Raw genomic sequence first — 13,789 nt, 5'->3', positions numbered from 1 at the left:
CCACCACATTTTTGCTTGTTAACTGTGTTGGGGCAAAGAGGTGGGGGTGAGGGAATAAAAGCATTCCTGCATGTCTGAAGGAAAGAAAATAGATAAAAGGGGAAAGTGAAAGGGGAGGGTAAGAGTGGACAGGGACTTGAACCGCCAGTGAAACGATGCTTCTCCGGTCCTCCTGTTCAGATACTAGTTAACTCGGGGTTAAAGATTAATAGCCAGGCAAAGCACTGTATAAATGGCCCGGGCAAGCCGAATGTGTGTGAAGTGCCTCCTGCTCCCCAGAGCCGCCGAGTTGCCCTGCCCCGGGCCGTGCTCAGCGGCATGAGCGGCCGGCGGTACGCGCTGCGCCGCTGCTGGCTCCCGGCGCTGCTGCTGCCGGCGCTGCTGCTGCTGCCGGCGCTGCCGGGCGCCCGCCTCGCCCGCGGCGCGCAGCCGGTGCTCTGCGCCCCCTGCACCCCCGAGAGGCTCGCTCTGTGCCCGCCCGTAGCGCCCGACTGCCCGGAGGCGGCCCGGCAGCCCGGCTGCGGCTGCTGCCAGACCTGCGCCCTCGGGCCGGAACAGCCCTGCGGGGTCTACACCGCCCGCTGCCGCCTGGGGCTCCGCTGCCACGTCTCCGCCGGAGATTCCCGGCCCCTCTCCGCCCTCATCCAGGGACAAGGGACCTGCCTGCCCGCCAGCGAGGTCGGAGGGACGCGCACAGCAGAGCTGGCAGGTACCGCGCCATCGCGTCCCCGCACCGCGCCGCGTCGCCGGACGGGCCGTGTCGGGAGCTGCGCGCCGGGCGCTGCGGAGCTGCGCCGGCCGAGGGCGGCAGCGGGAATCGGCTGGCGCGGTGCGCCGCAGCTGGGAACGGCGCTGCGGGCGCTAGGAGCCAGAAGCCGGGAACAATGAGCGAAGTTAAGCAGGCGTCTGAAAAATAGGGAGGCTGAAATGACTTTCCAGGGAAACGTGCTCTGACGTGTTCGAGGTGAGGCGCATCCTGGTGCCGGGCCTCAGAGATGTTTGCAACAGGCTGGTACGCGACAGTCTGAGAGCAAGAAAACTCTAAAACGTAGTGATGGGACAATGCAGAATAATCAGAATAAAGTATCTGGGAGGCTGCAGACAGTTTTTCTTTAGTAGTAAACAGTAGCTAGAGTAGGACAAATGTTTTATAGACTTTGCTTATGTCCGTCTCTAAGAGTCATGATAGAGAATGAAAAGATTAAGCAGACTTTGTGCCTGGCTTCATTTCAGGAATAAAATGTATCTGGAGTAGTGGAGTGCTAGCCAAACTATCTTGAGGCAAAAAGGCATCTCAAGCATCTTAGACCGTATGATGGTCAGGAACTTATTCAGTGTTATTTTGTTATTTTTCATTATTATTATTTTCCTCATCATTAATTCTATGTCCGTGAAGTGGTGACTGAGGTTACTTGCTAGCTTTACAAAAATACTCATCATTGACTCAAAATAACAATAGTCATTAGTTGAAGTAAGTGGAGCTTCTCTTTTACTCAAGAGGATGGGGAGGGCAGAGAACAGTGACTAAACTGAGTATTTAAGCTACCTGAATTCGGTTTGATTTTATTCTTTCCAGAGTTTTCTTGCTTGGTTGCTTCCTTCCTTTCTTTATTCCCTTCTTTCCCTTCCCAATTTCTTATCTCCATTTTCTCTTGAACATGTGTCAAAGGGTGTTTTTCAGTCCATTGCTTGTTTACAGCCTTCATCCAGCAAGTTTTCTAGAAACACAAAAAGTTTATCCTATGATGAGTTGCCTGCAATTGCAGAGTTTCTGTTGCTTTCATTGGAAGAGTTCATACTCTGCAGGCCTACTGCAGGCCAGCATGAGCTACTGCTGGCTCCTGTGAATTGCTACCCCTTCTTGTATATGAGGCAAGAACAAAGTACAGGATACCATGGGATGAGGTCTGGACCAGTTCCTTTCATGAATAAAACCAGAAATACACAACTGACAAAAATCTAAATTCACTACCAGTTTAACTTCAATCTTGTCTCATTTGGCCAAGTCTCTACAACCCACTGTGGTCAAGAAGGTTTTTATTTCTAACAGAATGACTGTGCCTTCATCTTTGGGATTCAAGTAATTTTGAAAGATCATAAAATAACCAACTTGTTAGAGAATAGCTGCTGAGCCCTTCTATGAATTTATAATCAAAGTATAATTTGCCAGTCTGCACATGTTAATTTATTCCTAAAAGACCCACTGTAATGGTTTGGTCTTAGATACTACTTCGTTGTTGTTGTTATTGTTGTTGTTGTTGATTCGTCTTATTTTTGTTCACCTTTTTAACTCTGAGAAATAAATTCAAAATTTCGCTGAAGATGTTCACCTTAATATCATTCATTTCCAGACTCTATAGGACCTGATGATATGCCTTTGGAGAGCACTGAAATAATACAGGATCGGCTGCTGAACTATCAGTTGATGTTTCCCATAGGCCAGGATAAATCCATTCCCTGGAATTCCATCACTTCATATGAAAACATGAAAGCAAAGAGAATATCTGAACTCAAGAAATGGAAAGAGCAGGTGTGTTTTCTTTGTAAACCTTTCAGAGACCATTTCAGTAGATCCTCACAGAAAAATCTAGCAGCAACAATGAGATGTCAGTATTTTGGGTAGCTGGAAAACCTTAATTTACCGGAATCCACATTAAATTCTTAGACTCCTTTTGTGTTTTAGTTAAGGAAAGGCATTTGTTACTGGTGCAATGCACAGTGAAATAAAAGGGAGTCCTTCCATGTAGTTATTGACGAAACACCTATGCAAAATCAAATGTATTTCTCTCTGGACACAAGGGAACACTATTAAGAACATGCATGTAGAAAGACAAAAACTCAACAATTAAAATGAGCTTCGTCACTGCAAAATCCCAGTAGGTAGTGACGGTGTAGGGCCTTTGCAAGCAAGTTTATGTTCCACTTGAGGGCACCAGAGAACCACAGTTAGACCCATCCCAGGCAGCAATGCCCTGGCATTATGGAGCTGGGTTAGTAGGGCAGCACAGAAGCCTCGGTTCCTAATGGTCACTGACAAAATTGGAAAGAAGAAGCAAAAATATACTAATCACCACCCTACCTTAGGAAGCCTCATTCCCATCCAGAACAGGACTTAATCACTGATTTAGTTTGAACTATTATGCATATTTGCTGTTAGCTACAGTTCTGATTTAAGGGCTTCTGCTTTTCTCACCCAGAGCCACAGACAAACATACAAGCTGGAACAGGACAACTTATATGAGGACCTAACATGGGGAGGTCTTGCAAAAGCAGAGGTTATGTTTATTTTTATTCTAAAGTAAAAATTTTTTTTCAGTCATTTTTCCTTTCCTTGCCCTGATTCAAACATGTTAGGTGCTATTGATGCACAGCAGTTTTGACTTTGAAAAAGAAAGCCAGCAAATTGTGGAAACAGTGAATATTGCAAATAGTTCTTCATCCCTATTTCCAAGAATTTTTTGGTTTGGTACCAGAGCTACAGAATGGCTCCACATTGCTTTGGCAATGGTTCTGTCCTGTTCAAAAGATAACAAACATTCAGATGTTTGTTCTTGCACCATCTATATATGTCTTACTCTCCATGCATCAAAAGAGCACAAGACCATGGCAACCCAGAAAACGTGGCCAATCTCACATATCAGTCCTTTAATGTGCACCTCCCCATTATGGGAGAGACTGTACCCTCTGAGCAGTAATATGTTTACTTACTACAGGTTAAATTTCCTTGTGTGGCAATTTAAGGACTAAAATTCCCCTGTTCATGAGGACTGAAAATACTACAAAGAATGAAAACAAATGTCTGAATGCAACACCAGAGTTTTCTGGCTGTGCTCCTACTAAAAAAAGAAAAACTACACATGAAACAGTCTGGTGTAGATTTTATGCCTAATAAGTATTTTCAGCATTTTACCATCTATGTTTTGATCACTTTTTGTGTAGCTGATTTCCTTGTGATTTGGGTATTCACTAGCTGTGCCTGGTATTCTTACAGGGTCCTTGTCAGAAGGAGCTCTACAGAGCCCTGTATAAATTGATGAAGGCCCAGCAGAGAAGCAGAGGGGAGATTTCCAAATTCTACTTGCCCAACTGCAAAAAGAATGGATTTTACCACAGCAAGCAGGTATGTGCCTTTTCCCCCGTCTCTGCTCACAGCAGGGGTCAACTAGCCTGATGCAGCCAACCATTTCACAGCACTCTGCTCCCAACCTCACAAGTTTGCAGCTGCTGGACAAGCAGGTTGTGAAAATAGGGATATTTAGTAGTGGGATCAGGTGGCTTGTCCTCTTTAAGGTGAGCTGGATGCTGGGGTCTGTGGACAATAGAGGCAGGAGTCTTTTTCATTCAGAGAACAAGTGCACTCAAAGCTTCTCCAAAATACTTTAACCCTGTATGCTCCCATATACTTGATTTCTTAGCATGCCTCCAGTTGACATTAATTCATAATATCTGCCATACCACCTGTCAAAGCCCCTTGAATATATAATAATCACTAGATAAAAAGCAGGCTCTCAGCTCACAGGCAGTGGAAAACCTACATAGGCAGTGAAAAAAACTCTTTAGACCAAAATTAACCTTCTGAAAGCCAAACAAAAATACTGATTTGTGCCGCCTGTGGATTAGGTTATTTGCTCATTTCCATTATACCCTCAAAAATATATTGCAAGTTACAGTGAGAATAATCTGCAAAACTAACTAAAGCTCCAAACCTCAAGCCACACCCTGTAACCACAGGTCATGCACACAAATTTAGTAGGTCTGCATAAATCTGTGTCACCAAGACTCCTTGTTTTTGGGCATGGCATCACGGTGTGGTTCGTGAACACTGTGACCTGGGATCTAATCAAGGACAAACAGAAATATGTTTAAGCCCCTCCCCAAGAAAAAAAAAGAAAATACCACCTTATTTGTGGCTAGCACAGGTCTTTCTCGTGAGAACATTCCGCTGTGTTTTGTAAACAAAGATAAGGTTTGGATGTTTTTTAAAACAGTGTCTCAAGATTCGGACAGTTCAGGCCTGGCCAATCAGGCCTAGGGGGAGGTTTCTGACTGGCCAATCTGGGTGACCTCTGAAAAGTCTATATATGTATTGAAATCAAAATAAAAAACTCTCTTTCTTGTCACACTGAGACCTGGGGTCTTTTTCTCTGCTAGTGGCTCAACAGCGACACTTATTCATGTCCTTGCGTGAAGAGACAGACAATTCAGCCACTGCTCTCACTCTACCAGACTGTATATTCTGCCATCCTTCCATTTCTCACACTGGAAGATATTGCTGTTTTCTGCTGTTGTTTACCAAGAATGGGAAAGTTTTAAATCCAAAGTTGGTCTTGTGGTAGCTGAGCTAAGGTCTTGGCTCCCTAACCAAGTGTGTTGTTCTAGAGGCTCTGCAGACCACTTCATTTGAAACAAGCCTTTGCACGGCAGGTCCCTGCCTTCTGATCCTAATTCTGTCGAACACCTCTTTGCAGTACTTATCTTACTTATTGTGATTTTTTTTTTTGCTAATAATATTCTAGTGTGAAACTTTACTGGATGGAGAGTCTGCTGAATGCTGGTGTGTCTATCCAAAAAATGGCAGAAGAATTCCTGGATCTCCAGAAATTAAAGGAGACCCAGAATGCCAACAGTATCTCATGTCACAAGAATAAAACTAAACACTAAGGTTTTTCACACCAAGTTTTCTGTGGGGACTGTTCTAGTGAGGAGCCATTTCACTAAGGTAGCCTTGTACACCTGATTTTCAGTATAAGAGTAACCCCATAAAGTAACATTTTTAATGCACTGAGATTGCCTAGATGCTCAAGCAACAAATAAGAGCAACACAAGATCAAATCTCATAATCTTGTATATTTTGTTTGTATAATAGTATACATACCCTCATATGTTAAGCCGATTAATTATTTATTTCACAGTGCAAGTATTTTTGTCTCTATGTGTTGGTACTAATTTATATTGTCAAACTCTTCATAACTTTGTATTTAAATACTTCATATTATTGCTCTTAGATGTATGCATCATGCTGGAGGAATGTTGTTACTTAAGACTTCAAACAGCATAGCTATTGGGAAAAATGGCTTGTAAACTTGCATTTTTTGTGCTATATATTTAGAGATGTAAAACTGAATTTTAAAAAATAGATTTCAGTAGAAAGCATGCTTAGAAACTTATTTTAAACCTGTTTTGCATATATGTTACTTTTGCACCTCTGTTTCAATGCCAAGCTGTTTCTTATAAAAGAAAGATTATATGCTGAAGCTCCTGATGGGATGGTATTTGCATCTATTTTTTAAACATATGCACTGGATAAATGGCAAAGCACAATATGATATTCTGCACCACTTTTGAAAGGTATAAGTTATTTACATGTTAACAATGGCATGTTATTTAAAATGAGCTATTAAATTTCTTCTGTTCTGTCCTTTTCTCTTGCTTTCTGCTTGTTTCCATTTAACAGTCTGACGATAGCAGGAAAACAGGCAAAAATCATACTAATCTGCTTCCTGAATGCCACGCTCCTTTTTCCTTCAATGAGTTTCCTTATTTTGTTCTCCCTGCCCTGTTCCCCTAGTTCCGTTGTCTCCAGTCTCAGCTATGCTGCGCAAGCCTCTCCCTTGGGCAAAAGAGCAGCCTCCAAGGGAAGTTACTAAAATATTTTCTGGATAGGAAGGCTGGATGCCTTTCTCCACTCAAAAGCCCAAGGCAGTATTAGTGCATTTAAAAGATAACATCAACACTAGAAAGATCCATTTCTTGCACAGAAACTCAGAGGTTGTAAAAAGGAGGCTGGAAAAAACTCAGCCTTACTCTTTTTTCTGAAAGCAGAGAAGAGGGTCCTCTTGGCTTGGGATATGGTTCATTTCCTTCCCCTACGTATTCCTTTGATAGTGGTTGTAGAGAAGAAGAGAATGCAAGTTACTGCCATTCTGGCTTCAAGATGGTTTTGTCCATAGAGAAACTGGTGTGGGAGTAAGCAAGTCCCACAGATGAAAACAGTTTGCACCAACCCTTCCTAAGAAAACAGCCTGAGAGTGATAACATTTTCTAAGAGTCTGGCAGACGTGAAAGCATAAAATCCTCCTGTCATTTGTTGGCACAAGATTTGCGTTTTAAATGGGAGAGGGAAGCAGCTTGTAGAAACTGCAAAGCCAAAGTGTAGAGATCTCTGCTCTCCCTGTCATGTTTCTGTGGCATCATATGTTGTGTTTGCTGAATGTGTTGGCTGTATCTGCATGCCAGTGTCAGCCCGTCTGACTGGGGTCTATTAAACTGCTCCCAGTTTAAAAGTATGGATATACTACTGACCTCCTTCATGAAGTCTTTTGAGATCTTCCAAGGAAAGCACTGGAAAATCGGTTTGTGGTATTGGTATTGTAAGTAACTGATGTCTAACCTCCATGTAATGGGCTACTATGAGACCTGGCTAAAACTGTGTTACAGCATGACATTCACTATATCCAAATGCCTGGAAATCACTGTATCAAAATAATGAAGAAGCAGCAAATTTGGGCAGAATTTTGGAATCCTTTTGAGGGAGTTACTCAGCACTGAACAATTGTCATGACATTGCCAAGGGAAAACGGTGAAGAAAGGAGGGAAAATCAGTCTTGCAGCTACAGCACTCTTAAGAGCACTGACTGCTCTCACCCCACAGACCTTTTGTAAAGGTTTATTTCTAAAGAGCAGAAAATGTTTCTTTTTCTTGGGATAATTATATCTATAGGGGAAACATCCATAGTGTTAATAACAGTCTATTTGCATAACAGCTGTCCAGTGGACAACTATTTTCAGTGTTTTGCAGGGTGGCAGGTTCCCATCCTAGCTATAAGAAACTGGAGTTTTCAGTAGGAATGGGGGTTTAGGAAATAGTCTTTCATCTAATTGTTAAGTACCAGCAGCAGAAGTTACTTTGCACATTCAGGCATGACAGGCCAATTTCTTAGAAGGGTTTAGTCCCTTACACCCCACCGAAAGTAGAAAGGCAGGGCTCCCTCCTTATCTGCAATCTGGCCTCCTGTGACATCTTGCCAGGACTCACCAGGACAGACATCTGTTGAGCTGTTCTAGGATGAGCTGTCTGACTTGGACCAGACTCTTCCATATACTGGGATTATGACAAATGCAAGGAGGCAAAGCAGGCAAATTTTATCTTCTTCTCTATAAAAATGCTGCCAGGAGCTTGGACTACATTTACACCATAGATGACACACATCATGATTTGTCCTACTGTTTATGATCAGCCTCAAACATCAGGGTGAAAAATCAAAGGTCTGCAGTTTTCCTATGCTTCTTTCTTTTCTGTTTGTGGAGCTTTTTTTTTTTTTTTTTTGTTTTATGGCATGTATCTGCTGTTAGTCCTGGCTTCAGTGTGTGCCTGCTGCAGTGGTCCCTCCTGCATTGGCAAGCCAAGCCTGGTGGGAATGAGTGGGCAAACAAAGAAGGTGCCACAGGATGCTCTTAGCAGCTCAGGTCTCCTGGTGTGTAGCTGGATGTGTAAAGGGGATGTACTGATCCTTGTTATTTCAGCTCCCTACTTTCATACCCACTTGCATTCCTCCTACTCTACCAAAAAATAAATTAGTTGGTGGGAAAGTCTTAGCTGAGCATCTGTAATGTTTGGTTCATGTCATCTGAGAACCCTACCTACCCAGTTTGTGCTTCTTCCTGGCAAAACCCTGTCAGGTTGCTGCAGCAGGGTTTGTTCCAGCCATGCCTCCTCCTGCTCATGGCCTACTGCCAACTGCAAAATGCTCATAGCACAGAAATGAGGTCAATGCCCTCTGCACTTTTTTCTATCCTCCATTTCCCCTAAAGCTGTCCAAGACAACCAAAAATCACCTTGTATTTGGCTCTGCTCATACTGAGTCCATTGTGCTCATCATTTTGATATACAGCAGAGACATATTTGTGTCAGCTAGAGCTGGCAGAAAGTGAGGGGAAAGAAAGCTGGAGAGAAAGAAAATAGTCGTGAAGGGCCAACCCTAACACTGAAAGATCATCAGCATCTCTGTCACTTCTCTTCCATAAAAACACGTGCTTTGGAAAAGCAAAACTTAGTCAGTTAGATATTAAGCACATGAAGTTTTAGCCTTTTACTTTATAAACAAACATATGCCTTTGATCTTGCACTTACTAATGTGAGTCTTAAACACAGAAAAAGATAAAAAGGCAAACAGAAAATGCATCACATACAGCTTTCTTTCCTCAGGGAGAAGAAAAGTGGGGTGAAAAAGAATGGCACATGGATTTGCTGCATTCCTGAAAAACTGTCAGCTCCCATAGTACTAGATATTACAAAGGAGCCCTAACAAAATGCTAAAACACAGCAGGTTTTTTTCTGCAAAGTCAGAATGAAATATGTTTGTGCTTTACCAGCAGTCTAACATCACTGAATTTTCAGAATTATGTTATTTTTCTACACACACCATTGCTTTGCTATCGCAGAACAACACTGATGTTTTACCCTGCCCAACTAAAAATAATAATAATAATTCACTAAAAATAAATAAAGTAAAAAATGCCTGCTAAAAGAAAATTATCCAAATGACTCACTCCAAGCTAGACTCTCAGATCATGCTGCACATTGAGTGGTCAAGTCCTATATGTATCTTTAGACAATACTTTTGTAGTTGGTCTACTTTTTCTTGGCTATCACTCCACTTATAAACCACTAGCCTGAACAGTCTCCCCAGGCTGCACTGAAGACAGGTCTCATGCTTTCTGTTTGCCAACACGTTTTGCATTTATGGACCAATTGTTCTGTACATTGCATCAAGAATTGTGCAGGTATCCAGACTGCACAGGAAAGTGGGGTATGAGCATCTTAACAAACACCTAATTGTGTTTATTTGACTCCTTGAGATTTGGGTAGGTGATATATATTGAGTAACAGTAGCCGAGTTCGTGCAAGTGGAAGGCTTTTCTTGCTGACATACCACCCTATATTACCTAGTCACATTTATGGTAGAGGTGGGAGAGTACAAAGAAAGAATCTGCCAGGAGTACAACCACTTTGTTCTGTGTTACCAGAAAGTACCAAGAAAACCTGCAGTGAAGCAGGAGCCCAGATGTATCAGCACTTGCCCTTTGAGTAATGAAAGTATCTCTGATGATAGTTCTGCCAATAAACAAAGGCTTTATTTTCCCTCCTTTTCTCCTCCCTTGACCTACCTCCTCCTCCAGAGTGCAAAGTTCAGCAAGGAAGCTACTATGAGGGCTCAGGGAGAAGGGCAGCATCCCATGGGAGAGATGTGGGAGCAAGGGTGCTTGTGGATGTTGCAGTAAGGTCAAATGAACAAATCTAAACCTAGTCCGTTCCAGATCATGGCTGTTTAATTTTGAAAAAGTTTCTGCTCATCTTTGCAGACTCCCTCTTTTATTATCAAGTCTGAGTGCCAGCATGGGCAGCCCAGCAGAGACAAGGGTACACAAGGGAAGGCAGGGCTGTGCACATGCTTGACTTCTTGCTGCTCCCTGATCAGCCACATTTCCCATCAGGGACAGTGCCTGACCAACAGACACAGCTCTTCTAGCAGAGCCTTTGTTCTGCAGTTCTGCTAAGCAGAACATAGCATAGGCAGTTTTCCTCTTGCTCTCAGTCTCCTCCAACTGCTGTTAAGCTAACAAAGAGCAGCCTATTTGTGCCTGTACTGAGGCTTTTAACGGCATAATTATGTGAATGGTGACGTTATTTTTTTCTCTCTCACTAACAGTGCTTTGTAATTCACCAGGCTAATGTGGAGATGCTGACGTTCTTTGGAAAAGTATCTTAGTGTAGGATGTCTATGGAGGCCTAGAGCAAATGCTGTCTATACCATCTTCCTTCATATTTTTTCTTTGACTGCAGTTTCTGTTTGTTGCTGCTTTGGCAGCTGAGCCCTCACCATTTAGCCCCAGCAAGGGAACAGACAAAGATCAGCAAAGTATTACTGATAGGTTGGTAATAGCAGCTGTAGAAATACATGGCAGGATCTGATGGCTGAAGGTTGCGTGCAGCACCCCTGTGACAAAACAATAATCAACTTTCCAAGCTCAGTCAGTTAGGTCTTTTTTACTGGGTGCAAGTTACATGATACATATCAGATATAGGACACAAGTTTCAGCTTGAATTGCATGATGAGGCAAAAATAGCCTCTGCTCTCCAGTTGCAAGGAGTGAGGGAAATGCACTCTCAACCTGGCTTTTGTAAGCAAATCCCTCCACTACTTCACTTTTGGAAGCACAATTAGCACAAGGGAAGCCATCCTTAATGATATTTTCTTTAGTTTTTTCAGGTCAGGTGATTTTTCTGGATGAGACCTCAGCTTTTCTCTGCAGAGATAATTTTGCTGCTTTTCTTTCCATCCCCACTCATGGAGAGGGCAGTGGGGGGAAATTAGCCTTGACAGAGAAAGGCCCTTAAGGAATTTGGATAGGTCAGCAGAAGTGGAAAGCCAGGCTACATACAGCAGCAGGACATGCATTCTGCAAGGATAAACTGAGATTTGCAGCACTACCCTCTGCTTCTGCTAATACCTGGTCCCCCTTTTTCTTTTTTACAGCAGCAACATTCTGTCTTGAAGTCATTTGCATTTTTTAACATATGTATGGGGTAAAAGCAAAAACAATGGTTTTTCAATGGGATTTTCTCTAAGGATTGGTCTATAAGCTTCTACCTCTATAAAATCTGAACTGGAAGAAGAAATGCATAAAATGCAGTTTTAAAACTAAAGCTTCTTCTGATGAATAACAAATTTGTACTACTTGCCATTTTACCAGAACATTTTCTTACGGGCAGAAAAAGTTGTAACATCTTCTCAATCAATGCATTGCATAATGTAGACAATCTCACATGCTGGAACTTGGGACACCAAACTGCTACATCCTGACAGGCTCACAGGATCAAAGGAAGTTTGATGTTGGAAGGGATCTCTGGAGGTGACCTGGTCCACGCTGCCCTGCTCAAGCAGGTCCACCAGGGAGTTGTTGCCTGGGACTGTGTCCAGATGGCTTTTGAGTGTCTTCAGTGATGGAGACTCTGAAACCAAATGGCTAATGTTGGAAAACGCAGTTTTCCAGCAAAAACTTATGCTAACTGAATAAACCTGAGCAGGGCCTCAGCATTCTCAGGCCTCAGTAAAATTCCAACAAGCTACAGTGGCTTGTTTACCTGAGAATGTTCTGTGGGAAGAATGTCATGAGAAAGATTAGGGAGTCAGAAGTGTTATGAGAAAAGAATAAGGGAGTTAACAGGAGGATCCCTGAATGTGTGAGAACAGACTGCAGGTGTGTGTGTAACTATAATTGGTAAGATCTGTAACAGTATATAAGTCTGTCGTTTGGTGAAATAAAATGGAGCTTACTTTATATCTCATATTGAGACTGCTGTGAGTTTCCCTCTCGTCGCAATGTTAGCTAAATATGTTCGAATTAGAAGAAGATACCCAGGTCCACTGGACATACCAAAAAGACTTCTCTTCTAAAGGCCTTAAACCTACTTTGCATGCTTGCAGTTAAAGCCATTCCTGATGCTGACCACAAAAAGCTTGTCCTTGGAATACTCTGATACCCTTTTTCAATCTTATTTTTGGATGTCTCAAAAAAAAAAAGAAAAAAAAAGTGGGAGTTGGGAAAGAAAAAGGGGTCCTTTCTAATGTGGAAGCAAGCATATTCTTCTGGTCAAAATTAACAGAAGCGAAGGATTTCTAAAGGCACAGCAGGACCACATAGAAAACAGCTACCTATATAAACATTTCATTTTGTATACTAATATGCTTTGGCATCTAGGAAAATTGCTCCTAGTACTTTTCATACTTTAAATAAAATTCCTATTGCTAATATGTGAAATCTCTGTGGAGCCATCCTTGTTTACACAGTTTTAGAGTGAGTAGAGATACACAAAGATGATTTCCCAAAAGGTTTGAAAAACCACTAAAAATTAGGGCTCAGTTCAATAGGGGATTATGCTGTGTAGGGCTTCTATGGAATTTAGTCATAAAAAGTTCAGACTGTACAAAAAATGAATTAATTCCATGGTTTTGGTATTCATTGAAGTCTCCTTCCCTTGTGCACAAATAACTAACACTATGCCCTGAAAGGCAGGCATGTCAAAAAGATGGAAAAGGATATTCTGGGCTCCAAAATCTATAGCACAGTACATCTATTAAAAAGGAGACCTTTCTCAAAGGCTTTGTAAGATAATACAGCTGCCTGCAGGCAGCTTTAATTTGTATCCTGGTCAATTTTAGGGATTTATGCAGCTATTTATCACCCTTGTTAAAATAAACACCACATTAATCTGGGCTACATGTGACACCCATGTAGCATCTAGAGATGAAATATACTCAAAAATAATTCAGCAAGTTTTGTAATACATACTTTGAGCTTTTAGAGTGCCTTGCCATGCAAATATTTGAAGTGTAAATAATGTTATCTGTTTTAAACATCTTTTCTGAGGCTACTTAACTCAGACCACTTTAGATTCTTGAAAGAACTTATTAAAAACTAGAAAAAAACTGAAGATGTTCACTTAATAAAATACATCGCTTGAGCTGAAGACAGCAAAGGCACCAAGATATAAGGGATTTTTCTAATGCATTGGTTTCATTTCTGTCACCTAACCCGAAATTCTCCATTCACTGTAGCTCTTAGCAGGAATCATTTCTAACCTGTACATGGAGGGAACTCATCTTCCTCTGAACTGATACTGACCCATACATTTGCTTTGTGCTGTTCACATTCTGCTGCTTGGGTGTAGACCACAAATACACATTGTCATGGTTTGACCTTGACTAAATGCCAGGCACCTCGACTC

The 13,789-nt window shown here is 42.1% G+C and overlaps 1 protein-coding gene across 4 annotated transcripts; it reads left to right on the top strand.

Moving 5' to 3' along the window:
- Positions 1-251: 251 nt before the first annotated feature.
- On the top strand, positions 252-11,689 carry IGFBP1 (insulin like growth factor binding protein 1). 4 transcript variants are annotated; one of them, XM_085051670.1, is made up of 4 exons: positions 252-709; positions 2,352-2,530; positions 3,992-4,120; positions 5,380-5,489. In XM_085051670.1, exons 1-4 carry the CDS (start codon positions 319-321, stop codon positions 5,437-5,439), a joined length of 759 nt encoding a protein of 252 aa, XP_084907796.1. In that variant the 5' UTR covers positions 252-318; the 3' UTR covers positions 5,440-5,489. The 4 variants fall into 4 exon arrangements, with proteins under 4 accessions (XP_084907796.1, XP_084907799.1, XP_084907797.1 ...); XM_085051673.1 differs by lacking the exon at positions 5,380-5,489 and adding an exon at positions 9,206-10,141 and having other exon boundaries at positions 253-709; XM_085051671.1 differs by lacking the exon at positions 5,380-5,489 and adding an exon at positions 11,538-11,689 and having other exon boundaries at positions 255-709.
- The last annotated feature ends 2,100 nt before the right edge of the window (positions 11,690-13,789 follow it).

Source organism: Lichenostomus cassidix, chromosome 2, assembly GCF_008360975.1.
Source record: "Lichenostomus cassidix isolate B80296 chromosome 2, HeHo_3.0, whole genome shotgun sequence".
Lineage (NCBI taxonomy): Eukaryota > Metazoa > Chordata > Aves > Passeriformes > Meliphagidae > Lichenostomus > Lichenostomus cassidix.
The sequence above is the reverse complement of the archived record's forward strand: the minus strand, read 5'-3'. Positions and strand labels throughout refer to the sequence as shown.

Bases quoted from the DNA above. Each gene is read 5' to 3' on its own strand.
- IGFBP1 (XM_085051669.1), top strand. From the start codon at position 319: ATGAGCGGCCGGCGGTACGCGCTGCGCCGCTGCTGGCTCCCGGCGCTG. The intron at 2,531-3,991 runs GTGTGTTTTCTT...GTATTCTTACAG, and splicing joins TCAAGAAATGGAAAGAGCAG to GGTCCTTGTCAGAAGGAGCT. The intron at 4,121-5,516 runs GTATGTGCCTTT...ATAATATTCTAG, and splicing joins GATTTTACCACAGCAAGCAG to TGTGAAACTTTACTGGATGG.